Here is a 27,965-nt window from a genome sequence, read left to right on the forward strand (position 1 = left end):
ATATACTATAGCATTGGAAACATTTTTCATCGCAATGAAATGACTGTAGTGAAATGGTTACAAAACACCAGGGGAAACTTAGATTTGTAGCTTAACGATAGATTTGTATGTAACTTTAATTCAAATTAAGCAAATTAAATTCTCTACGTATTCTTGAAATTTGCATTCTGGATGCGCGGTGTCGAAGTAGGTTGGGTCGCGATAGATATTTGCCCTTTAGAAGTGTGTAAGATTCAAATAAAAACTATTCAGAGTAATTCAAAATTTGTATTCTACTTTCGTATAATTTTTTGAAAATAAGAATTTAACAGATTTTGTTTATGCACAATGAATGTTTCCAGGAAATTTTAACTTAATTAGTTTATTTGTTTGAGGGAAAATCTCTAAAAATCTCTTTTTCTTTTCAGTTGGTAACGCAATAGAGCCTTAAGAGGAGCTATCGTCCTCCCGCATTTGACTTTAATTTTCATTTAAAAAATGTGTAGGATTCATTAAGTCACTCTCTCGTGTTTATTTATTTGTCGAAGCAAAATATCATTGATAGATCGATGCGCGATAATATGCGTGCAAAAAAAGAAATTATACACGAAACGCACCAGTTGTTTTACGCTTGGTAGAGATATTTTATTGATATAAAATAATAATGCAGTTTATTTTTAAACCATTCTTGGATGCTTTAACTTGAAATTATTGCTTTCAAAACGACGACCTACTTTTTTCTTTTATCACTCGATGACACGTACTCGTAGATATTTTAGTAACAAAAAAAATTTACGTAAATAAACATACTTACATTGGTGTTCGCAGTGATATTAAAAATTTGTAACAATTTTAGATAAAAAAAGTTCTTGGGGAAAAGTAACAATGCCGAACCTAGTGTTTTTCTTCACCCTCAAAAACGTAAAAATCTAAAAAAAACGAGTAAAAATCATTTTCGTAGTCTTGAAAGGCTCTGTGTGAGTGTGTGCGCGCGCGTGCGCGTGTATGTGCGTGGGCGCGCACTTATCCATCGAAGATGTTCTCAAATACGAAGTGCTTCGTGTCACGCGAACTTATAGTATCTACATATTAATCTACGAGAAATGAGTTTTGAGATGTAGTAAATAAAGACTAGTTTCGTTAGAAAATTATTTATTTACGTAATTAAAGTGACACAAATATCCGACAAAATCAAGTTTATCCGTTTAAATATAGTTATGGATTAATTTTGAATAATGGTGTTGGTTTTTGTTATCCTTTACGATAAATTCTTAATTCATTCGGGAAAGTATCAGTACATAACAAAATAAATCCCGATAGAAAATATTTTCACAATGATATGGATCAAGCCAAAAGTTTAATTATTCAAAAAGTGACAGTTCGTTTGAAGCAGTGTATCAATCTGCTTTGAAATTACAGATCTCTGATAAAGATGTAATTATATAAACTCAATAAGAGAAGGCACGTAGAGCACTTACAGGTAAATATAGCGCACTTTATCATTTTTATTTATTTGGTTTTTATATTTTGTATATTTTATATTTAAAACTTGAAAAAAAAAACACAATTGTAAAACAACAATGACATTTAGATTGTGCAAACTTTGCTCAATTTTTCATGTTTACTTTGTTACGCGATCACACTGCATTACTCTCGAAAATTCATTACCAAGATAATTATGACATGCAATTAGAGGTGCGTACATATACGCGAGTGCATTCGAACGAACGAAATAATTATATTGAAATCTACAATATATTAGTATATTACGATATATATTATGATAGTATTACTTTATATCCTAAATTTATGTGTCTACATCTCTAAATTAATTCTATTGGAAAATTCTATCGACATTTTGCCAATTTCACAGGCGTATGGCAAAAGTAAATTTTTTTTGTAATGACGTATAGTATAAGCATATCTCATTAAAAATATAAATTTGTAATCTTTAATATTGCGTTATTTAGTTATTGAAATAGAATATATCAGAAGCTCTTCATTATGTTTCTTTTTAATTTGAAGATTAATGATCGTTTTAGGCGTTATTATCAAATTTGTTGTTTTAATTTCATTTCAAAAGCGAGCAACAATATATTTCATGAGACATTATAAACTCGATGTCACTTTTAACGAAGTGTTATGATATATCAATTTGTACGGAAAGTCATAGAGAGTCAATTTTTTACAGAATTTGGAATACTTACATCTAAAAAAGTAACGCCAGCTATATTCATAATCATAACACACGGCAGTTCCAATTTTATAAGCTTAAAAAATACTTTCAGTCGAGATGAGTAGATTCTTATTAAATATTTTAGAAACGTGAACTACGAATCAATTGATACAGATAAATATTTTAATGTTTAATCACATTTAGTTTTATAAAAAGAAATATCTGTAATTGGTAAAAACAACCGCATCAGTTAAGTTATTTTTAACAGCAATTGCTCAAGTTTTTTATCCAGACAAAAGGTAAGAGCACGGTAGGAAAAATGTAATCCATTGTAAATTACAATTAGATATCGCAGTATTGTGAAAGGCCACATTCATAGAAACAAAGCAATAACTATGCTAGATTGGTTAGCTCCCTAGCGTGTACATTGAAACTATAAGCAACAGTTAATTATATACTTTAGATCGCACATAATCCTAATTTAAAAATATTTTTCCTTAAAATTTCTACCTCACAAAACGTTCAATTGTGGAATTTTTAAACATTTATTTGTTTTGACACAAATTGTATACCTGTTGCATTAAATACCATAAATAAAAATCATCAGTATAATTTACGTAATTATTGATTGACTTAAAAAATAATGTTACATCAACATTCAAATTCATTAGAAACACATTCAGAAACTTTCATAAGTTTATTGGTATTGTGTAAAAAGCTTTCCTTTATATTATTTTCAAATGACTTTTTCTAAAACATCTTTTCAATAGTTGACGTACACTGTTTTTTGTTAAAAATATGTACAGGTAAATAATACTTCGATCACATGTCACTGCTTGGAGGCTGCAATTGAATTGATATGGGCACCGGTGAATGAAGGAAAATTTTCAAATTTTACTGAGATCATAAAAGGTTTCACTTGAACATACGTTGAATTGAAGATCGATGTCAGTATCATGAATCATTTGCCCTTGTTCATCCCAAAATGTGTTTGTAACAATTTCGCAAAGAGATGGAACAAAGGCTTCCAGAGTTTTTTTTTAATTTAAAAAGAAATTAATTAATACATATGTTACAGAAAGTTTAAAAAAAAATGGGATACTGATTTAAGGTTGCGTTATTACAATAATCAAAATTTAACAAACTTACAAAAATATAAAAACTCATAATTGTTTGGATACCTTTGAATCGAGTATTGATTTTACAAATGATACATGACTACTCACATATTAAACATTAAAGTATAGTCGCTTAAATCGTTTGAATTAAAAAAATGTTTTAAATTCACAAATTCTATATTTTAAGTGCGCACTACTTCTTCATTAAAAAAAAACGATCAGTGTATTTCGAGTTATACAGTTCACATCGTGTATGTAATGCGACTTCGCTTTATCAAGAGTCATTATCAGACGAAAAAAACTTACGGAGATTCAAAACGAATCCTCTGCATCGTCGGTATCCATAAGTGGTAGTCTTTCATACTGCTCCATCATCCTATTCACGTTACTATTGCTGGTACTCGAAGTAGGCTTGGACTGCTAAAGTGCTACGTTACTTGTATGTTGCGGCGGAGTTGTGGTAGTTGCGATGACATTTGTCTCGACGAGATTCTCACCTTCACGTGATGAACTCTTGCCAACGCAGTAACGACAGTGCATCTTAGCATCGTCACCTACTTGTACCGATCGCGTGATTATAACCAAGCTCACCAAACTGATGACGAATAAGCAGGATGGTACTATCACTGCAATCAATAGCTCTGTACGGGTCTTGTTCAGATCGAAACGTGCTACCACGAAGAAAGAGTCATTCTGCAAGCAAAACAATTATAGCAACAAGTATTGAGGCAACTTTTGTTTTTTTTTAATTTTAGTTTAAGATTGTATAATGGGCGTAATTGTAATTGATGTTTACACGTGGTCATCCTCAAAATTAAAGCGAATAGCGTTTTTCGTGAAGAACTTGTGACTATTCTTGTTAGATCCTTGACTATTTGAATAAAAATAAGATGTGTTTATGTAAAGGATTAATTCCAAACTAAAATAAATAAATTATGCATAATGATATAACGTTGGTGTACATATTCAGATTGCAACCAAGATTGTTTTAGTCTAGCTTGGTAAATAGCCTCATCTAAATTGATAATATACATCTTGAGGCAAATTTTAGCAAGCCTACAATGATCCCATTTTTCTTAAAAGCTTCTTAAAAACAACTCACGCATAGAAAGAGATGTCCCGATGAGCCTTAGAATGTCTATGCGATTGCAGCTAATAAAAACGAATAAAATAAAGATCCCTGAACGGATTTTTCATAAAATATTCATATTAATGGACGAGAAAAAGTTATGGAAGCAAAAGAACAAAAGATCTTTTTTCGTAATAAAAATAATATTTTACGTAGCGAGCACATTTCTCTCATTCTCATTTCCCATCGTTCTCTCTCGTTTTGCACTTGACGTTGACCTATATTGGAAAACATGACGTAATAACCGCAAGCATACTGACAGATCTCTGCGAATTCCCTATTATCGATCAACAAAAGCATTATAAGCGTGCTTTGGATTTCCATTCGTATAGCAAAAATCTTTGTATTTGTATTGAGATTGAAAAAACGATTGCATTTTTTTTGTATTCTTCATCTAATATTGTGCAATGATTCGGCTTTTGTTTCTTTTCTCTTTTGTAAATTATAAGATGTACCCTCAATTAATTCAAGTTTTAATTAAATAAAAATCCACGTTTTACAGTTTATTTCTACAGTGTTGTATATTTGATCTTGAAAATTCATGGTAAAGTATTTTTAACTCTTAACTTTTTACATAATACAACCTGATAAAAGAATAGAGCGCACGTGTGAAAATTTTAATCGTCCCTCGCTATATAGACTTGCTTGTTTCAATAGCGTAAAAATAGCGTAAGCAACCCTTCGACTCTATTTATCTGTCGCTTATAAGGTTTTTTCATCCGAGAAGGTTCTTATGGTCACGCAATCCATAATTAAACTAGCAGCATTTATGATGTTACACGCGAAACTTATATAATCTATAATAATAAGTGAGAATTGGATATTAGAAAATTTTCGAAACGAAAATGCACTATGCCATATAATGTGACATATATCCATAAAACGTTTTCTTGCGATTGAGAAAAAACTCAATGTTCCTGAAATCGTGATCATCTATCTCTCTGGTGTATACGGTTGAAAGGCGTTCGCGCGGGTGCGAGAAAATTGCAAACACACGATACCTCCACAAGGGAGTAGAAGGTATACACCCGAGTGTATGATCGATGGATTGAAAGTACATAAGGGATGGAAATAAAAAAAAGACAAAAGTTGATTAATGACCTGCGCTTTGCAATCGAATGGCACTAACGGTAAGCAGTTGTTTATCGAATGAATGAGTATTTATACTACGGAAATTCATTTGGTTTTGTTTGAATAATGTTGGCATATTTCAAAAATATATGCATACAGTAATAATCAGCTGGAACTTGCACTATTATTATCAAAGGATTACGAAGTTCTTTGATTTGTGTAGTGATGTATGAACTCTTTTGAGTGCAATTCATAATATCGGAAAAGAGCTCGACATGATTCCTGAACATTACTGGGCATTTTATGGTATTTTTAGTTGAAATAATGAAATATTCATGGCAAGGCTATATTTTTCAATCATATTTATAATTTTATTTATAATTTTTTTTATATTAAATAAAAACAACGTTAAATTAAATCAACCATTTCGATTGGAATTGATTCAATTTTTATTTTGCATAACTTTGCATGCAGAGGAAATATCAAATACAAATGAAAATAAAAAAATTCGAACAAAAACCAATTTCTCTTGTACATACTCAAATGAAAAAATGTTATAATAGCCACACCCGAACAAATTATCTCGCTCGATTCAACCACATAATTCTCTAAAATTCAATCAGTGTCACTTACCTTGTTATAATAACACGGATATCGGCTTTGTGCAGTCTGATTATCGCCGTCGGCGCCATGAGTGCCAAGAAAGTCGCGGCATTCTCCCCGCAAAGTATTAACACAGCCCTCGAGGTTAATGTAGAGCCGTGAATTATTGTAGATGGTGAGCGAACGTTGAGCTGGCACGTAAGCATCATTCTCGTCGACCTTGCGACCTAAACTATGCTGATACAATAGTAGGAAGGTTGTGAAGTTTATGAATGGTTGTGGTATTTGAGCTTCTGCTATCAACGTTCCGTTCACACAGTCTTCCGTTCTGTTAACAGAGAATTTGAAACAGACGATTTTGATTATGGATCGCTTCGGATTAACCATATATTTATATTGTTTTGTTATTTATTTTCAAGGAATATTTAAATATAAATGTTAATGTCAAAAATTGGATTTTTAATTTTCTTTTCAATAATTTGTTTAATAAAAGATTTTGTTATGTTGCATGTATTAAATTATTTATCGATAGGAGTATAAAAACAAAAATGTTACTACTACTTTACTTGTTTCTACTTTCTATTTTGTAGCTTTACGACGTTTCTATTTTTGACAGACTTTTACGTGATTTAAAATTTTCGCTTGAAATACACGAGAATATCGTTAAATAAAATTTGACTGTAGATTAGAGCTTTTTTTTATATAATAATGGGTTATTTGAGTAAATTAAGTGAAACTTAAGAATATTTTTACCAAATTATAAAATTAAATTTTTCCAAAATTTTTATTATTTCGTAAAAAGTAGAACTATTAACATAATATCGAGTGATGTAGAAAATAATCCTATCAATAGGTTGTAAATTTCTTATCAGCGATTAATAATAGAATAAAATAAGTGTTGACTGAAGCAAATGGATGACGACGTGTCCCGTCACAAGTCAACTTACTATTATCGAATTGTCGACGGTACGACGAGATACATGAAAGATTTCCGAAAGGAAAGAAGTGTTTGATGAGTTAAAAGAAATAAGATACCCCAAAAGAATAGTACCAATTGCATATTAAAGTTGTATTATTTTGAGAGAAACATTCTTTAACAATGATTGTGCATGAATACTAGTAGATTTCCATTGTATCTGCTTGCAGATGTAAATCGTTTTTTCAGTTTTAAAAACGTTTGTTTGATCGTTTTCTTTTATCTACTCAGTAACAGCTAAGGTATTTTTCTCACTTAGTTGGCATATAATTTTAAATGTTACGCGTAAATTACATAGGTATTTTATGATTTTATATTCATAGATATTGTTGACTATATGAATTTTTGAGCATGCAATAATATTAAAGAATTGACAATTTTTGAAATATTGTAGCTTAGCGGAAAAAGTCAACTCTTACGACATTATTTTTTGGTCCAGAATCTATAAGCTTTCTGTACATTCCTGTAGCGCCAATATTTTCTTTGAGAGTTCGATGGATTTTTTCTTTTTCTCGCCCTCACTTGTAGCGCTTTGTTCTTTCCTTAGTCAAATCTCCTGCAATTTATTCGATTGCTTTCATTCCTTTTTTTACGTCATAATACATTGATACAGACACGTAACTATTCGAATGATATTTGTAAAACTTTTATATTAATTTACAGTAAAGTTTGAACCTTTAGAATATAATTTATTTTGTTTTTGAGGTCACAATTATTTTTTTTACATGACCGTAATATTTGCACGCAGATTCGAATTAATCTCTTTAACTTATTGAAGTGAATTTGTTTATTGTTTCCTAATTTACTTATTTTATAAGCTTGATAAAAAGGTTGTCGTTCAACAACATTTTATCCGAGCTATTATATCAGACTTTAAATGCTCAAACTTTTTTCATTTGCTGACCTAGATTCATCTCAGATACGTCGAAGAAGAGGGCTTTTTATGTTATACGAATTTCTTCTGCATTATTCGAAACTCGCCTGTAACATTTATTCTTAACTGTCTCCCTTCTCGTCTTTTTTGTTCTCATATTCCACGACGGCGTTTCACGGACGCTTAATCTTTTTCCGTTACATCTCGGCGCGTCGTTGAATCATGTTCGCATATAGTCTTCAAAGCTAAGAGTTGACAAGGTAATAGCTTTCACTGTTAAAATCTTTCGAATTGAAAATTCATCTTTCTTTCTGAATAACGTTGTTGTATCAATTTTATTTTTCTTTCATTTCGCCGCACACGAAAGTAGCTTAGTTTCAGATTCTCCGTCTTACTCTTGCTTAATTAAAGAGCACTATCTCAATAAGATTATGGAAAGATAAACTTTGATCCTCGCATAAATGTTAAATCCATCTTTATATATACTTCTACGTGCTCGTTGATTAAAATTTCATTTATAAAATTTTTATTCTTGAAAATATACATCATTTGAATGAAAAGAACTTCTTTGAAATGCATTTTAAATAAAGAACATTATGTAATAAGATTATAAAATCTTGTTATATTTTTAATTTAAATTATTTTTAAAATTTTATAGTTCAAGATCTGTAACATAGAAAATATTTTAACAATTTTTCATGGTGAAGTTTGAAACCATTTATAATCAAATTTTTCTTGTTATATCTTTAACATTCGTATGTATTGCCATCATCAAACAAATATTATACTGTTTATTAACATCGATGCTTACGCAATCTTTTTATTACATTAGAAATTTGTATGAACACTAAATTAAGAATTTTTTTCCAACTTACCTAAACTTGTCGACAACTTTATTGACAATAATGCAGCTAGCAACAAGAGCATCGTTTCCTTTTTTCCAAACTTCCACTGGTTTATCTAATCTTTCGCCTGGTTTATTTCCATTAGCTTTATTCAAAGCCATAGCTCGATCACACGAGGCAGTGATGATATTGTCGCCTTGCATGAGGAACACATTGATACTTGAGGTACTGATCTTGGGGCAATACCTATCACAATGAAAAGGATTCTTGATACGAGTACATCGTGAGTTAATGCAACGAAAGTTGCCGTTCAACTTCATGTTGTCCTTCTCAGCATCAACTACTGCACCGTCGGGTTTGTCATGGCATAACATTGCTTCGCTTATGTTTGAGCAGTGACCTTTCTTGCACTCAAATAGACCCGTCAAGTGGTCGCATTCGCTGCCGTTGTTGCAATTATATTTTTTTACTGTTGCTAAATTTACCTGTGGACAATTGATTGATTCACATCAATTTTCATATCATCATACGTTTCATGGTTAGAACAAAAATAACTCTTTAATATAAATTTGTCTTTGTTCAATCAGTTGACAATTAAAAAAATACTTTATTCAATATCACTTATCGATATCAATTAATATTGAGTAAGAAATATTTGCTATAACATCGACGAACCAGGTTGTCAATCAATAACTGAGTAAACATTTCAAAATAAAGTAACTACGATTGTTGATAAAAACTTGTAGTAATAGTCATATATAAGTAAGATGCAGTACGAGTTCATAAAAAAAGTTTTTTTTTTCGTGAAATGAGGCTGGATAAAAAACGATGTAATGTTAGTAAAAATAAACGTAAACGTACAGCACTCTGATAAAAAAATGTTTTCAGATCTTGTCAGTCTCTATTACAGTAGATAAAACCAGTGTATGGTCAGCCACCGGAAAAAATTAAACTTACGATAAAAAGTAGATAATCTTTTGAAGTGTCAGATATGCGATATATCCACAGTACATAAGTAAAATTTGGAAAAATAAGTGGATGTTTGAATGTCTCATTTCTGAATAAAAGATAATTTGCTTAAATTTCATTACGACTGCACTTTCGGAAAGTGCTTGAATAAATGCTTACGCTAAAGATATGGTGAAAATAAGTGCGGTAGTTTTCAATTACTTGCGAAGCTGTTGAAACTGAGGATATTAATCAAGTTTCAAAAAGAAATTCTTAATTGAACTTTTACAGCGTGGTTTCGTCTCTGAAGATCTAGATAAGCTTGATTTTATCACAAAACTTTCAAGACATAACTTTTACGTTTTTTTTTTTCACAAAGTCATAAATTAAATACAACACAAGTAGATGAATTATAAGGGAATAATGATTAACTTACTAAAGTAACAAAGAGAGAATCAAACTTAACCAGAAAATAAATTAACTTTGTGATTTGGATTGTAAGTGACAAAAAAATTTGACTTTCTTGACGAAAGCTCACTTTGAATTCTTTCGCGTTATCGAAAGAATACCAATCACATTATGTTAATGTTGTTTACATTCTCAGAATTTTTTTTCTTTTCTTTATTTTCTCTCTTACGCATTTCGTGTGCACTTCGAAGCAATCCCTCCTTTAATAAAACTGATAGCTAGAACAACCGTTTTGTTTCAGCGCATATTACGAGTAACGCTCCTATTTGATGATCAAATTGACTGATAATTTTTACAGTACAGTGTTGAATCGTATCTATTCTATAGAGTGATAAATATTTGATAAGTGAATTTCCGTGAAAATGATATAATTCGTTTTCGAATGCATACGATGTTGATCTCTTTCAACGACAATGTACTGATAGATATGTATCTCAGATGACACATAAATCCATTTGAGTGAAAAACCTTTTGTGCGACAAATCAGGTTGTTGCGACATGCTTGGATTTCTTTCGAAGAGGAATTCAATCAGAACGAGAAAGAATTTTCATTGCAAGTGCAATACGTGACTCACCATAGGACATGCAATACTAGCAGTTCTACTGCAATTCTCAAATACGAGGTCAGTGCCGTTGCGCCGTACCGTTGCGTGGATCTGCGGGCAAAAGCCTGAAGTCTTCGTCAAACACCACTCACCACAACTTGCCCATGAGCAAGTATTTACCATTGTTGTATTAACGGTTTGGCACATCACTGGTGCTGTCTCGATTCCGGCGTGAAAGGCTCTAAAATTTTAAAAGCATTTCTTGATTATTTTTCCAAATATTCTTTTCTGTTGGTACTTTCATCACGTAATGCTGCCTTTTTCTGGTTACGAGGGCCATTTTTCATCATTGAGAGTGCATATTTACGAAATGCACAAACTTTTATGCAATTGCTCAGGTATACACCTCAAAACATTTTTCAAAAACAATCAATTAAAGATTTTTTATCTAACTGAATCAGAAGTTGCGTTTGAATGGTAATATTATTGACGACTCGATTGAAATAAAAGAAAGTCAGACTACATTTCCAAACTAAAACTACTCCATAGCTGTTAAATTTCAATACCATTAATATTCATAGCTGTACAGACGAAAATTCTCACGAAATTCGGTTGTCTTTTTTATGTATAAAAGTTAACTCTTGAAAATTACATATGGAGAGAGTATTGACTGGCATTGGCATGGGGGAGGGGGTGAGAGGGCAAGAGGGGGGGGGGGAGATGCCGTGGATGTAGCTAAGCAGAATCAACTTGAGTCGGTTCAGGATATTACATTACGGTAGTTGGTGCGAAATTAGGCATTTGTTTTGTTCGTGAGGTTAATTTCGGGATATGCAATTGATATCGCATATATTTCCACGTAAATAACTGTAGTGAACATTAAAGTGATTTAGTTGTATTGACGCCCGGCACACCTAAATAATTAAGTTGGCTGATCTTTTTAAAAAGCTTCAAAGAGAATGCAAATGGAAATGCTGAATTTCAACGTTCCACTTGAGATTTTCATTAACTTCGTATTTGATTCTCTTAAATATTTAAAAAAATGTTCTCTTTTTTGATGGATCTTTGATGGTTACTAGTTTCATAGGATAGTATATGTGTACCATCAAGTTTGAGTGGTTTCCATCAGTATGACAAATGGTTTCTTAACGTCGACAATTATGATTTATCACATCACGGTTGATGATGCCGGTAATGAGAGAAATCACATTTGCATATAAATGAAAGCTACGCGTAAACAAGTTTACTCATACAGCATAATAATCCATTAGCATAAATTTGAAATTGCTTGCAACTTAATCTATCAACATAATTCCATCTTAACTCACCTATGCGAAGGCATGTAGATAGCGACGCTTAGATAGACAAGTGCTACACAACTGATGACAATAGTAAACTGACATACGCATATGCTGCCACAGAGCTTGCGATCTTGTTCGGCTATCGAGCGTGGTTTATATTTGCGACCCATAGCTTGTCGTATTTTAATTACATCATTTCATCATATACTCGCATCGGTGTTCTGCGTTGATGTTTGAAAAGTAATGTGAACAAATGCAATTCTGATGCGTTCTATTCTCCAATCTTCAGTGATCACGATCTGTGAAGTGGAGGAAAATATTTGCTCATCAGACATACAGTCGTTTTTTTGTTTGAATATCTTATTGATCTTTGCTAGCAGGCCTATTTTTGGTGGGTATAGCTCAACAGAAATCGGATTGGACACGCAATTTTGTCAAGATTGATTTACGCTCATTCCGTTTACTTAATTACTGTTTTATTAGAGCTTTCAGCTTAGTTATTTAATCGAGTAAAACTCACGTTATTCAAGTGAATGAACACGAAATGAATCATTACGACGATCATACGCCTGACTAGTTCTATTTCGGTTTACTTGCGTTACCTTTATTGTGTGATATTTCCGTATTTATACTTTTCGTTCTTAATAAAACTTATTCAACTTCATACATCACGCATAAAGTTGTAAATAACTTGTCGCAAGAATATTTCTGACGTTACTGCATCAAAGTTCGAAACAATTTCCATTCTCCTCCGAACTTGAGTTCATCGACAAGAGTGGAAACAAGTTTCGCGCGTGGAATGAATACTTTGTAATTTTATTTAAACCAACCCGTCGAATAATTCTGTGCTTTGCTTAGTGAATTTATGTGCACGCATTATTGAAGTTTTCTTAATGCACTTTCAGCACATACGGCACGTTCTTAAAAGACATTATCAATCTGACTGAAGGCCAAGCTAATTTACTACCCATATGACTAGGCTTAATCCCCACCCTCTGAGTCTTTTAGCGAGAAATGCAAATCATCGACTTTAAATTAATTGGCTTTGCGTTGCTTGCTTTGATTAAAGCCTCAAGCTTGGAAGTCTTTTACGGCTTCGATTACAGACCACTGTAGACAATTAATTTTCGCTTGTGGCGAATATTTGATTTGAAATAAGGATTGCGGCCTGGCTTTATTGATTCTATCATGATTGATGCCCTGTTAGAGATACTTTCATAGAAGAAAGACTTTTGGAAATTCAAGTTAAAACGAAATGATAAACTTTTCTTCGTAAATATTTTCGTCACGAACACACGAATAAATTTTCGGTACAAAGTTACGTTACGAAGCGTAGAGACTGCTTTTTTCCGCGAGTTTGAGTAAAATATTTTTCGTTTATAATCACAAACGTTGCGCCATGATAAAAATCCGAACACGTTATCTCTCTACTGTAAAACATGAACATAAACACCGAACAAAAGGAAAAGCTAAAATAAAAACTCAAACACAGTAAAGCATAATCATAAACTCATGACACCTCACACGCGCGCACAAGTCTTTATTATCATATTTTTCGTAATTTGATCACTCGTCGACAGAAACGTAAAAGTATGAGCAACACTAACACACACCTCAGTAATAATTAATGGATTCGTCGCTCGCTAGAAACGGGAAATAAGGTTAGAGGATAAGAAAGCAAAAAATCTACGTCAGCATCGTAAACAGAGATGAGCTGAGCACTCGTTGCCGTCCATGTTGTGCGCGAACTGGCGGCGAGTTGTCGACTGGCAGTAACGTTTTGAAAACACCCGGCGTGACCCCGAGGCACACTGCGGCCAGGGCGGGGAAGTGCGTACTGGGGATCGGCGCACGCGCTTAAACTTGCATAGATATCATCCTTATTTCTCTTCCTTCCTCACACGCTTGTGCGAGAAATTCTTTGTCAGGACACGCAACGAAATATGCAAAGGGGTGGATTGTTTTTCCGTAAGATCAGTAAGTTAAGTCATTGAAATGTTGGTTAGCTTTGCCGGACTTCAACGAGATTCCGTTCTTACTTTTTTTTATTGTTGTGGAATAATTACTCGATGAAAGTGTAGTAATAACAGCTTCAGTTGTAACGCACCAAAGTTTGCTCTTTGTTTGCGATGAAAGCGCGCACGACAAAGTTGCTCTGTGGCAGGCATCCGATTTTAATTATAATCAGAATAAAAATAATTCCAAGATACATTGTCAATAATAATATAGCTCATACACGCGCGCTCAGCTCAATTTTCGATTAGCTTACATTTTGTTTTTGTACAGAAGCCGCAAAGCAATGTAACTTTGTGCAACGTCATTACAGTGATTCGACCGAGCGCCTGCTATTGATGGATTACCGAGAGCTCGTATAAGCATGTATATACACACACAGCAAGTGAATGTGAACTGGAATGTGATGATACTGTGTGTGCCACGATGCTAAAGTCGATTGCGAAGAGAGTTTGTCGTACTTTACATTCATTCGTTCTTTGTCTACTATTTTTGAAGATAAGTCTTTACACTAGACATACTTTTCTTTGTGTAATCAGAAACAAAAAAACTATACTTAGTCATATAACCTACTGCTAACCAATACAATAACAAACGTTGTATGGATATGAACTACTTCTCAAAAGTAATTATGTTAGATAAGTGCGTATATATGTAGACACGTAATCATGTCGAAAATTCTCGATCTAATAGAGCGAGGGAGAAAAGAGAGGGAGAGAGAGAGAGAGAGGAGAGAGAGAGAGAGAGAGAGAGAGGAGAGAGAGAGAGAGACGACGACCTTAACGATCAAAACCTTCATGCACCCTTTGCAAGCTCTACATTTAAATATTAAAACTGGTAATATATCGCTTTACATGATGCTACGTGTAAATTATTAACGAGATCTTGTTTCACACGTGGCTTCGAATGCTCTATTTTTTTATTTTAGACACCCCTAGTTTTCTCTGATTCGACGGTATACGATGATGATTTGAAATATAAATTTACAACTAATATATTCCGATTTGTGTCACGTAATATAAAATATCAACTATAACCGTTCCTACATTCGCTTCCTTTTGCAAAATAAAAACACTTAGTACTACTATTAAATCATCTAACAAATTTTGTCGATAATTTCCCGATCTCATAACTACGAACACACAAAGGCGATTGCCAGGGAGTAAGTTGCGAAGTGCAGACGTTAAAAAATTCGTATAATCTAGCTTTTTGTATGTGAGGAGAGCAGGAGGAAGGTCAACTATTAGCGCACTTCGGGTTAGGGACGCGTGGTGGCGCCAATAGGTTGGCGCGTGAGTTTACCAGGTCAAGACCTACTTCTGTCTTTTGCTTGTTGGTATCTTCCTTTTTATTTATTTTTATGTAGATGTTATACCTTCGAGATCATATTTTTGAAGCATGTATGATTGATGATGATAAGCAGAAATGATAGTGATATTTGCAAAAGAGTTTTGATGGGTGAGTGATGGTTTAAATATGACGTCTTTAGTATGTGATTTCCACTAGAATTCAACAGTATATATAAAATGAATTAAAAACAATGAAATAAGGGGTTTAAATATAGCAGAGAAATCAAATAATACATTATTATTGAACAAATAAAATCTAATTAACCAAATATATCTTTTATATTTTAATCTTTGTTTAGTTTTAACATCTGATCTAAACTTACTGTTAAAGTTCTAAATAAAATATAAATTATCAAATCTTCCAGTAACGTGAAATAATTATATTTGAATCTCTTTATTGATTTGAAGCGGTAAACATTAAAAAGATATTAATAAATTATAAGTCGCTATTTATTTTAATTAAACTTTTTTCGTACAAAAGATACTTAATTTATTGTAATATAATATGATTCTTAATAATGATTAAATTAATTTAAAAATTAAATATTGCCATATCAGTATCAAACGAGAGACATGTTTTTCAAAAAACCATGGTTTAGTAATTTTTCACGATTGGTAATGGCACAAAATACTTATTAGTTTGCAGTTTCAACGTAATTTTTGAATCTACAATTTGCATCTATCATTAGCTCAATCGATATACGGTATCAGTATACCTTATTTTATAATTATTATATATCATGGATTATCTTCATAATTCGTTCGTTTCTTACATACTGTAACTCAATTCATTCTGTTAAATATAGCGATACAATTTAAAAATTAGACCAGCACTGCTGTATACGTTATCTTTATGTTTCTTTAACTATTTATTATATTTTCTACTGTATTCGCAAAAAATACATAATCCCTTTGTTTCAAAATACAAGATTCATTAATTATGTAGATTTATAAATTTATGTTTTCAATAATGTTTTCTTCTTTGCATACATTTCATATTATCTTCATTTATTATTCGTTATAGAGTTTTACAATCAGGTAACTTTTACTATGTCAGTTTTTAGTACTGCATCATTATTACATATGAAATTATATCGAATATTTTAGTCATTATGATGCATCGTTGAAAATTGTTAATCCTTCCAATTATAATTTTTTAAGCGACCTTCTATTGCTAAAAATTTGATTAAAATTAGGATTAAAATTTAGATATAAAGTCCATATTATAATCCGACCAATTATTTTTGGTCTGAAATGTATTCACAACGAAATACGTCCTGAATCGGGATAGAATGTTCAGCAATAAGCTGCATTTTCCCATGTCAATTCTTATATTATTCACAGCAAATGAGCAGCGATTCTCGATTCATCGAGTTTTCATCCAAATCAAAGCAGATATTCAACCAAATAGATTAGTTTTGTCACTATTTCAATCTTCATTTAACTATCTACTAATACATCTCACCAATAACATCGCGTAAAATCTAAACCACGGCGCCAGCGCGGCGGCCACGTACAAAAATCGTTAATATAACAATGTCGTCAGTGTGGTGACCATAATATACCGTTAATAATATTCACAGGCGAAACTTAACCTAACAATATCTTAAAACGTAAATATTCATAATATGAATATCTTTACAATGGCAAACTTACATCTCCAGTTTCACATTGCAAAAGTCATTATCAATTCAACAACATCGAACTAGAGATCTAATTTTGCAATTTTTCTTTCACATAAATTCTTCTTTTGCCACCGTTTCTGGACAGGATTGTTTTAAACAGCAATGAGCTTGTTTTAACGTTGAATTATGCCTTTAGTCAGGCATTCATTCACACGCACGCACGCACGCACGCACGCACGCACACACGCGTACATGTGTATAATATGTATCTATTTGTATATATATGTATATATATATATTTTTTTTTTGGTAGCTTGAACGTGGCTCTAGATATTATTTCGAGATAAATCGTAAATTTCTATGTATGTATACTCTCCATACTTATCATAGCTCATATTTGAGAAGGCGCTGTTATATTGTTATCGTATTCAATCGCACAAACTTCTAACACTTCGCTTTGAACTTATATTTAATATTATACTGAAAGATGATCAAGTTCTGAATCGGCTGTTAGATACATTTTATTAGAGATTCTTTTAAGACATTGCAAGAATAGTTTGTTGAATAAAAATTTATGATGTTAGTTTGAAGTCAATGGAAAGTTATTTTTGAAAAACTGTTGACAATACGATGAACTGACATCATATCATCAGACGTTATTTTAGTATTTTAATATTATGAAAAATATTCGCAAAAAGATTAAAGCTAATTATATAAATAACGTTGAAATATGTACATTCTTGGAAATAATACTTAATTGTGCTTGTCCTCAAAGTGAATTATTAGCTATAGGGTATTATTGCAGTTTTTGATTTTCGTCAATTATAAACTATGATTGCCGTGAGCTGACTTTGAGAAAACTATAAAAAGGGAAACGTCTCTTCAAAATAAGACAATATTCAAAATCCGTTTATGTGAATATAAGTTTTTCAGAACGAAGTTATCTGATGTATCTGATTACAAATCGCACATTTCACAACATGAAATAAGAAGATATCCAAATTCGTTGTCTCTCTTATATATGTTTATTTATCTCTCCACAATTGAAGTCTTCAATAGTAAAAGTCTGTCCTCTCAACGATGATCGGTCCATCTAGGGCATCACTCCCGTCCAGGGGGGTGAGCCCGAGGCAATAGTCAGTACTCCTCCTCGAAGTCTTCTTCCACTTCATCTTGCTCAAAGTCCTCCTCGCCAAGGATACTGCAAACGAGAGCCGTGATCACTACGCGGCCGCTTTATAATTCACTTTTCTTTTTGTTTTTGATCATTGTAGAATTTCGGCGTTATAACATACTTGAAAATTATTTAAGGGCATATGTCACGAAGAAACATTTGCTCATAAAATATAAATTTAATGTCCAGGATATATTTTGCAAATAAATACATCTAAATAAAACCAAGCATAATTAATTTTTTTCAATATTTTCAAATAAACTACAGTTCAAACAAATAAAAATAATTTCACAAATAAATCTTAGAATAAAAATTACATGCGATCGTTGATCATGAAGTTTGAAATCATAACCTGATGGAAAAAATTATATTCAATTGTATAACCAAGAATTCCTTGAAAACTCCTTTGTTTTTTTCTAATAGAAATGATGTTCATTAGAATTTTGACCGGAATTATAATAATTTGCAACAGTATACTTTCAATAAAAATTTTATTAACAAACTTTATGTGGATTGAAAACAGAAATTTTTCATCATTCACTTATTTATTATGCCAATGTCATTAAACTAACGGTAACTTATTTCACTCCATAACAATCTATTTATCGAACCAAACGTTTTATCGCAAAAAGATTTTTTTGGAATGAATCATCAAAAATGCTTTTAGAAAAAAAAATTTACTAAACGAATAACTATGAGACTTCCAAAATAATCTATATCACTGTTTTTGGTGACGGAAATTAAAAAATTAAATGAAATCTTAACTAACTGTTCAAGGCACTGCATACAAACACGCTACTTACTCTTCCTTCCTATCGTATTCATCAATGAGACCTCTTTTAGTACCGCCGCAGGTCTTATTAACCGGTGGACAATACCAGTAGCAGAGCATCGCCAGTGGTAAAATGAATAGCAGTACTGGAATTGTCAAAGCCAAAATCAAATTTCTTAGGTTATCGTCCCAGGAATACCTGTAGCAATAAAGTGAAATATTAAACAAAATTAATTCCATTTCAGGACTACAAACAATAACTAACTTTGAAACCACAGTCTCCGGATAAGTTCTGCTGTAGTAGCAAGGGAAAACCTTTCCGGGAGTCATATCGCCATACTTCCGAGCAAACTGTGAACAGATGACTCCTGTATCGGGATAACCGCAGCCTTCCGCATTCACGTAAAACTTTGTCTCGACGACATCCCACGGCACGCTACCCGTTGGTTTCGATACAAATTCTTCATACGTCAGTTTGGTATAGTTAACGCGAATCTGATGGCAACTTGTCACCGCAGCAGTGCAACCTGGAATCAAAGTTTTGATTAGAATCTCGCACGGGTTATTCCAATTATGAGAATCGGTTTTAAAGAAAGAAAGAAGGTCTAACTTTTTTTTAATTTGAACAATCAACACTTACCCTCTCTACAACTAGCCCATGAGCAATTCTTCAATCCCTCAGCGAGTACGTGACTGGTGGTAGCGCATGCGACTGGCTTAGGTGAGAAATCTGCTAAAATGGTGGAAATTGCCGGTTCAACTATAAACGGTACAGCAAAAAGGAAGGCGAAAACAGCGAGTATGGACGTTGTTCCAAGACACAGCGAAGTATAGAATTTGGCTTTCTCCATGAGACTCTGCACTTCAGCTTTTGGCAGGACACCAGCCAAAACACCACCTTCCCCGCCTCCTTCGCCACCTTTACACGTACTTGCTTGACTGCCAAGTCCGCTGGCTAAACTGGACTTTCGTCGACTACTCGCGCGATCATCTTCGAGTTCGTCATCAGCCATGATCATGGTCGACTCGTCTGAATCAATGGCCGTACTACCGTAGCGTAGTGCACGGTAGAAATGCCTCTTCGTCGAGGCCACCGTCCGCCCACGAATCGTACCGAGTTGCTGTCTACCCGTTTTGACGGTTTTTTCTTCTATAGTTTCGTGCTTTTCTGTGCGGAGGATTCTCTTGTTTTAGGTTTCGATTTCTCAGATTCTTCGAGCCTGTTTAGCGTCACGAATTAATCATCTGTCAGTATGTTATAACTTTTATTACCTTAATCTAACTAAAGTTTCAAATTGTTTCTATCCAGCTAACTAGTAAGTGTTCATGAGAATTCCTTTTCTAATAACAAGCTGTTTGATATCTTTGTTGCGTGTTTCGTGCGTTTCTTTCGTTCGTAAGACATCACAATAAGGTTTTTATAGACTGGTGCAAGATTCAAATTGTGCAGGCAGTGAGACTTGGGAAATCTCTCTTCCACGGCATTGATTTTTTTACGAGCCCGCGCGCTTTTATTTATTTGGTTTATTTATTTCTGCGTCTTTGTTGTATGCCTATGTGATGAGAAGAATTTGAATCACGCGTCCCCCCCATTCCTCTCTAATGTTCTATTAGTGCCCAAGCAGGGAGAATATCGACTGTTCAGCCGGGCTCTCCTCCTGTAGGAGGGGAATGCCTGTAAAATAAAGAAAGAATAAAGCTTTTTTAGTTAGGTACATATTTGAGCAGTCAATGATGTCGATATCTTTGTTTTTACAGCTTGCTAAATTATATATAATTTGATTATATTTGTATAAAAAAATTATTCATTTATTATAAGCTCAAATATTTTTGCTGTTAGTTTATAACTTTTTAAGTTACACACAAAAAATTAAAATTTAGTTTTATCACTTTAAACTAAAATAAGCAAAAGAAATTCCTGAAAAACGACGTAAAATATAAATTGGAGATAAAATTAGATTAATAATCGTAAAGAAGTGATTGGATTTTACATTGAAAAGACAAATACCATGATTAATCAAAAATTCATTTTATTCAATAATACAGAATATTTTTAATTTTATTTCCAAATTATTTGCGATAGCAATAATTATTCTACTAAGAGTGTAAATAGCAAAAATTCGTAAGAGGAAACTTTTGATCATTCATCTTCGTCACTATTAATTTACAAAATATTCTGAACGCTTGAGAAAGCGACTAGTTGGAAACCTTACTAACGACAACATTGAGCTTTCGTGCTTCACTTGTTAAGCTTTAATTTTTAAGGCATGTGTCTTATACTTTTATCCGATGTCTAATATATTCGGTTACATTATTTACATTCTAGAAGTAATGCTGTGTGAGCTGCTAAAGCTTGAACACTTGCTGTTTTTTATATCATATAAAAACACAAAAAAATCGTTATCTATTTCCTAAATCTATTCTAGTGTTTCAATATTTATATTTTTATGATTATTATTATTTAACGAGTATAACTATAGGTCTAGAAATAGACTAGAGACATACATAATATCGACAACATTTTATACGTTGGCTTGGAATTATCCAGAATTGCATTAAACATATCGTACAAATTTGAACAGTTTTCAGTAATATGAACATTAACAACAACTAAGAAATAATCAAGCAGCACACACAGATTACTTCTTCATAAAAATTTTACAGATTTTTTTGTTTAAATCACAGATTTCGTAATTTGGTCTCCCAAGAGCGTCATATCCAAGCTTACACAGAGATGTGATAACGGACAGTATAGGCCATGAATAAAAAATCTTCTACTTAATCTCTCTCACATAAGCTATCATCGAAAAAGAGACGGAATGAGAAAGAAGATTGGCAGCAGCACGTAAATAATTAAACGCGTTTAGAAAGAGAGGTTATATAATTAAGACAATGTCGGCAAGCAGGATCCCGGCATTACCGATCAGACGTCACCCGATCGTTTGTCGAGAAATGCAGTGGTAGCGGTAGTGTAGAGTAGTTTCAGATATGTGATGGTCTTACGTGATGGATCTCAGAGCGTTATGGCGGCATCGCCCCCACCGGCATCGCCAGTGAAATTACCCGAAGCGCTCTTCTCGAGTGTCAGCGATACGAGGGCAGAACCAGCTGTGCCTTTGAACCTCATTCTTGAGTCATCGCCAACAACAACGGTTCTTTGGCAGAGGATGAGCGTCAAACAACTGACGATAAATAGTACGCTGGGTAAGACGGATGCTATGACAAACTCCCGATAGGTTGATTGCAAATCGAAGCGTGAGACCACGATGCTTGGCTTGTTCTCGGAGTAGTAGCACGGGAAGCGAGCTCTCGCATTGTGATCGGAGCCATCTCTTCCATATTCCGCGAGAAAAAATTTGCACTCGTCACGAAGTGTATTAACGCAGCCTTCGAGATTGATCAGCAATCGGCTCTCATTGGCGATGATCAGATCTTGTTCTGGTGGTAGAATTTTACGCGTCTCGTCCAACGGTTTTGTCGCGAAGATATTTAAGTATGACAAGTACGTGAAATTAGTCAAATCCGATAACATGTCCTTCTGCAGCGTGGAACCATTGATACAATCTACCGCTTCAACACCTGAACTGGTATTAAAAATTCCATAACAAGAAGCCATTAGAATATCATTCCTCTTCTGATTCCATATTTCTTTTTCAGTCTCTGCTTCGAGGGCACTTTCGCAAGAAGTCAAATAAACCTTATCACCACTGAGTAGGATGACGTTCTTATTTCTCGTTGGAATATCGACACAACGACGATCACAATTATAAGGTGTACGTATTTTGGAACAAGTCCCTCTGTTACAACTAAATAACCCGTCTATATCTATACACGTGATTTTGCCACGCCTACCAGAACACTTGAGCGGCGGATCGGTGTCGTGAAACATGCACTCGAATGCATCAGTTATGTTAATGCAAACACCCGTTGTACAATTAAAAGTACCAGTGAGGTTACGGCACTCATCGGCTATGCACTTGGATTTCTTTGCATTCTCCTGGTCGATACCGTAGCAAGTTTTATTTGTAGTGTTGGTACAGTTTGCCAAACGAATGGAGGAGCCGTTGTTACGTAGGTTCACGTGAATCTGAACGCAAGGTCCTGAGGTTTTAGACAAGCACCATTCGCCACAACTACCCCAATCACAATTGTCAGCGTTGGCTGCACGGACAGTTGTGCACATGGCTGGTACCTCACTTATACCGGACGCAAAGGCTCTCGTACTTGGCATATAGATGGCCACGGTGAGGTAGACAAGAGCTACAGACGACAGTACCGCCGTCATTTGGCAGAGACATATCGTACCGCAGATTTTGGTGTCTTGAGGTGGTACAACGAGATCTTCTTCTGGCATTGGCTTACCCATTCTCGCTTTCCAGTTTCCTCCGCGTAATCACTGAACAAACGAGATTCACGTTTGAATAATGATGAAACTTTCAGAGCTGACAGAAGAACGGCATGGTGATTGTAGAGCAGCACACTCGTCGTCGTCGGGGTGCACTGCGGCCTGTCGTTTCTGTATGATGGCGCGCAGACGAGTGCGCGCAGCCAGATCGATGTGGCTAGCTACGAGTCTGCGCGCTCAAGTCTCCTGCCGCAGCAGTGACGTCAAAGAGTCGTGTGACTTTTGCTTGCGTATTTGTGTGGACGTATCCACGTGAGAGCAACTGAACAAACTACCTATGCAACTTAGTTCTTCTTTTCTGTACTCGATTGGATGAGCGTACTTTACAATTTGATCATTGCTATTTTTTCGTACTTTATGTTCACGGTTTAACAATGTCAGGTGCACACTTAGGATATGTGATCGAGAGTAGAGAATGAACGATTCATACAATATGGAAGGAGATGCGGTGCCAGCTTGTAACAATGCTTCGGCATTGCGTGTTAGCTAAGGTTTTTTTTATTGAAGTGTAGAAACCTGATTGCACAGATTTTCCAAATTTACGGCTTTCATTCAGCTGGTATAGATATTTTTGATATTGCGTATGTATTTTTATATTTGCTTTTGGAATAAATATTATTACATTTCTAAACGTGAGTACTGTTATAACAAGCATATTAATAACAGCTTTTTATAAGAAATTAATAACGATATACGAGCACACGTATACTCTACGAATGTAGGAAATAGTTCCTATACTGCATGGGTTTTCATAAATCAAAGAAAAGCATCACATATAAAGTAAGAGTGAATGCGAATATAGCATACAGCAATATCGTCCCCCAATGGAATATCGTAGCTATAAACAATTGAATTTCCGGCGTGAGCACATGTGGTTTGAATGATGCTGATATTGTTGGCGAGTGCTGTAGAGTGGCTTGCGCTTATACGAACTGTCTCGCACTCAAGGGACGATGATGTTCCATTAGTTAAAGGATGCCGCGTCGCTCGGATAATAAGATCAACGCTCGAATGTAAACGTCACATAGCCACGATATTATAGAATAATATTTTCCTTTGTGCATACCAAACGTATCCAATGCTTTTTCATAATATTATTAACTTGCTATTCTGGTGATAAGTTAATGGATTAAAATAATGTTTATGCATTTTATAGCTTGCAAGTATTAGTGTATTAATAGCAAGGAAAAATAATTTATATAAAATTTTAAATATTACTATATGTACTGAACGCTATGGCATATTACTTATGAGACGTTAACCTTAGGCTTAGGACTATGTATGTTAACCGATTTATTACTGAGGGAATAACCGAACTATATAAATATAGTAATCAAAATGAAACACACGTTTAACAATAATTTCCTCTCGTTGAACTTATTACCGATACTTGCTCTAAAAGTTAGTTTGACGATCGATAAAAATCGAATTCCCAAGTTTCACTACAAACAGAATTTGTGAAATATTCGTTTAACCATATTATGATTTTGGTCTGATAAAATTATATCAAAATTATTATTTTTTCATTAAAAATACGTATATGTCAAACGTATAAGAATCATTAAAAAAACTTGTAACAGAAACATTATCTTTCGAAATTGAATCAATTAAAGAAGTTGGTGACCAATTAATGAACATTCAGCAAAGCACAATGAGCTTGCGCTTTGAAACTCGAATTGGTCGCGTGCGTATCGATTGCCCATAATCGTCGGCTCTGCGTGGATTCTTTTTCCTTTTGGCCTCATTTCTCACCCTCGAGGCGCTTGAAATATTCAGCATAAGTGTGTGTATTCATTCGTTTGCTTTTTCTCGTTCTTTGATTACATTTGGGAGCCTGGTAGTTACTGCTTTCGATTGTAACTGCAATTTTTCGGCTTCAATCCGAGCATAGGATACACAAGTTCTTGCACGTACTTTGTAACTAGATTATTTTATTAAGAAAATACAGAATGAAGATTGTGTTGTAGATATAAACTAATTTTATTGTAATCATTTCAGAATGTTTTGCTCGCGTTGTTAAATCAGTTAATGACATTAATTTCATTTCACTTTGATTTAGTATACTTTAATAGATACTGAAATTTGGATATTTGTATAAGAGAATTTCGTTTATTTAATTTAAAAATCTTATATTCATTGGTGTTTTTATCACTGTAATATCCAAATTATCAATTGTCAATATCATTATTGAAAGCATTATTTTAGTGGACTGATCACACTGTTTACGATCATCGTAAATTATGATCTTACTGATTTTCCACTAATGATTTTTAAACAAAATGACGTAATATTAAAAAAGGTTCCAACTAAACTTTTACATTATAAAACAAGAAATTCAATTAAATCAGCCAACGGAAATGGTTAAATTTTTACTAAAAAACTTCTAGCAAAAACGAACTTCAAATGAGCATCAGTAAACATAAAATACTTTTTATAGTAAGAAAAAAGAAAAAAGAAATATAGGGCTTTCGAAGCAGCTACACAGATGATGTTGGCAATAGACTTCCTTCTAAGAAATACACAAACTTCGACAATTCGGTAGAAAGAATATCTCTTTCGTGCAGTCGTACATTTTCGTCCTATTTCGTTCTTTGGTCATTTCGACAAGAATAAAATAATATTATGCTAGGCATTTCATTATTTTTATTAAAACTTTATTATAGGTAGTTATAGTAGTTAAACACAATCCACTCACATATCGCACAAAGTGTCTTTTTATTCTGTTCACCGGTCGGCACATGAGGCCGTTTCATTAACACATGTGTCAGTGGTCTCGTTTCTCGTGGAATCGAGCTATGCTTTTGTTTCTGCCGAACGCTATTAACCCTCTCGAACACTGCGTCGCTACTTGTTTGTAGCCGTCTAAAAGCAATTAATTTACCGGTCGTTTATTTGCAATTAAACTCGTGTTGATGTTTGATTTTCATGCGTAATGAAAGTAGAGCTTTGGCAATATCATTGCGAAATAGTTATTTTATTTTGACATAAACATAAATAATCTGATTTAATTGTGACAAAAGTAATATCAAATTTACAATGACGATTATAATAAATTTTGTCAATTGCCTTCAATCTTGTTGTGAATATGAATTCAGTTTCAATTATTTTACAAGTTTCTTCAAAAACTCGGTTTGTTTCTTACGTAAAATGAAATTATTCGACCTTCACGTCCTCTATGCTAAGTTGACTAGACGTATGCATATAATTATAGTGCAAAAGAAATCAACTAAGAGCTCGTAATGCGTACGCACAAAGCACTAACATATTATCACTAAAATTCACGAATTCATTGACACGTTATTCGTTAACGACATTAAAATAACAGGCGATTGATTACACGCTTAAATAATCCTTCACACTCGATTTATTAGGATGTTGGCGTGTGTACGCAGCAAGTAGTTTTTCGTTACACTTCGACACTCCTCGTCACGAGAAATCTCATTGCCCCATTCATTTTCCCTCTCTCACTATTCGATTTGACCAAGTAGTTTTATGTAAGCTATTTATAGAAATAGATTGGGTGGCTTGCTTTGATAACTTTGACCGGGTGAATGAACTGCGATTGCGGCCGACTACTGCGGAGTTCGATGTTATTATATAAGTAAATGTATAGAATCGAACTTTTGGCACGGAGTCGGCAAACTACTTTTTTTCTTTAACAATATGTAATAGTGTGTAATCGTGAAAGAATTTGGACTGCTTATATTCAGTTTTAGACTTTATTATTCTTAGTTCAACGGTATTAGCATACTTTGATGGTGATGACTTTTCATTTGTTAAACTCGTCACACGTTCTTCTCTTTGCGTAATTATATCGACGAATTACGATGAAAACACTTGGTATGGCTTCATATTATATTACCCGCGTGAACGTTTTATGTATTGTTTTGCGTTGATGCGCCCTCAAGCGATTGTTTGTTTTAAATTCATTAATACGAAGTATATTTTTTTGTTAATGACTTTTCTTTTGTAACTGTTGAAGTCACGTTTCAATGCTTCATTCTTAAATTTTAAGATAGAAGAAACGTTCATTCTCAAATAATTCTATGAAAATCCAAAATATAATTTTAGGAAATTTATATTTTTCGTGCAAATAGTGAAGAAAATGATTAAATACATCATACAGTGTCAAGATTTCTAGCACGTTAAAAATAAATTTTTAAGAATTCCCGACAAAAATGAGATAACAATAAAAATTGAGACTATTGGACTACGAAAAATTATTTATCAATATTCGACCCCCCAAAAAAGCTAAGAAAGTAACAATTTTCCACTAACCCGCAACAACAAGACAAGCAGCTCATTCAACTTCAGGCACACGTGTCAACTCACCACCAAAAGAATTTTATATTTTCTCTGTCGATGTGTGTAGCTTTATCCTTCGGCAGCTACAGAAACCACACAATTTGTTCTGCTAACAAACGAGAGTAGAAAAAAAGTTAACTGAGCGATGTAGAATGAAGGCAGCAATGTGAGCAAGGGTGTGCGAGGGCTCGTAAGACTGCAGTGCGCGCTACACACAACAAATATGGCTGGCTTTAGCTCTCTTTCTCTGTGGCGCGGGACTAACGCTAGCTCCCCCTCGGGGTTGCCG

At 33.7% G+C, this 27,965-nt stretch overlaps 3 protein-coding genes across 4 annotated transcripts; all 3 read right to left on the reverse strand.

Moving 5' to 3' along the window:
• Positions 1–1,137: 1,137 nt before the first annotated feature.
• LOC131665844 (uncharacterized) lies at positions 1,138–13,783 on the reverse strand. Of its 2 annotated transcripts, none has more exons than XM_058938005.1 (6): positions 13,647–13,783; positions 12,061–12,332; positions 10,763–10,973; positions 8,802–9,256; positions 6,107–6,404; positions 1,138–3,966 (listed from the first exon to the last, which is right to left on the reverse strand). In XM_058938005.1, the coding sequence occupies exons 2-6, from the start codon at positions 12,201–12,203 to the stop codon at positions 3,694–3,696; spliced, it is 1,380 nt and encodes a 459-aa protein (XP_058793988.1). In that variant the 5' UTR covers positions 12,204–12,332; positions 13,647–13,783; the 3' UTR covers positions 1,138–3,693. The 2 variants fall into 2 exon arrangements, with proteins under 2 accessions (XP_058793988.1, XP_058793989.1); XM_058938006.1 differs by lacking the exon at positions 1,138–3,966 and adding an exon at positions 3,973–4,425.
• Positions 13,784–15,843: 2,060 nt separating this feature from the next.
• LOC131665848 (uncharacterized) lies at positions 15,844–27,877 on the reverse strand. Its single transcript, XM_058938012.1, has 5 exons — positions 27,704–27,877; positions 19,607–20,641; positions 19,232–19,493; positions 18,998–19,165; positions 15,844–18,221 (listed from the first exon to the last, which is right to left on the reverse strand). Exons 2-5 carry the CDS (start codon positions 19,983–19,985, stop codon positions 18,158–18,160), a joined length of 873 nt encoding a protein of 290 aa, XP_058793995.1. The 5' UTR covers positions 19,986–20,641; positions 27,704–27,877; the 3' UTR covers positions 15,844–18,157.
• LOC131665845 (uncharacterized) lies at positions 20,991–25,378 on the reverse strand. The gene has a single exon (XM_058938007.1). The coding sequence runs from the start codon at positions 23,330–23,332 to the stop codon at positions 21,980–21,982; it is 1,353 nt and encodes a 450-aa protein (XP_058793990.1). The 5' UTR covers positions 23,333–25,378; the 3' UTR covers positions 20,991–21,979.
• Positions 27,878–27,965: the final 88 nt, after the last annotated feature.

The sequence above is a fragment of the Phymastichus coffea genome, unplaced genomic scaffold, assembly GCF_024137745.1.
Source record: "Phymastichus coffea isolate CEN01 unplaced genomic scaffold, Cenicafe_Pcof_1.1 PCOF00054, whole genome shotgun sequence".
Classification (NCBI taxonomy): domain Eukaryota; kingdom Metazoa; phylum Arthropoda; class Insecta; order Hymenoptera; family Eulophidae; genus Phymastichus; species Phymastichus coffea.

Bases quoted from the DNA above. Each gene is read 5' to 3' on its own strand.
- LOC131665844 (XM_058938005.1), bottom strand. From the start codon at position 12,203: ATGGGTCGCAAATATAAACCACGCTCGATAGCCGAACAAGATCGCAAG. The intron at 6,405-8,801 runs GTAAGTTGGAAA...CTCTGTTAACAG, and splicing joins AAAGTTGTCGACAAGTTTAG to AACGGAAGACTGTGTGAACG. The intron at 3,967-6,106 runs GTAAGTGACACT...TTTTGCTTGCAG, and splicing joins ATCCGTGTTATTATAACAAG to AATGACTCTTTCTTCGTGGT.
- LOC131665848 (XM_058938012.1), bottom strand. From the start codon at position 19,985: ATGATCATGGCTGATGACGAACTCGAAGATGATCGCGCGAGTAGTCGA. The intron at 19,494-19,606 runs GTAAGTGTTGAT...CTTTGATTCCAG, and splicing joins ATGGGCTAGTTGTAGAGAGG to GTTGCACTGCTGCGGTGACA. The intron at 19,166-19,231 runs GTTAGTTATTGT...TTATTGCTACAG, and splicing joins CCGGAGACTGTGGTTTCAAA to GTATTCCTGGGACGATAACC.
- LOC131665845 (XM_058938007.1), bottom strand. From the start codon at position 23,332: ATGGGTAAGCCAATGCCAGAAGAAGATCTCGTTGTACCACCTCAAGAC.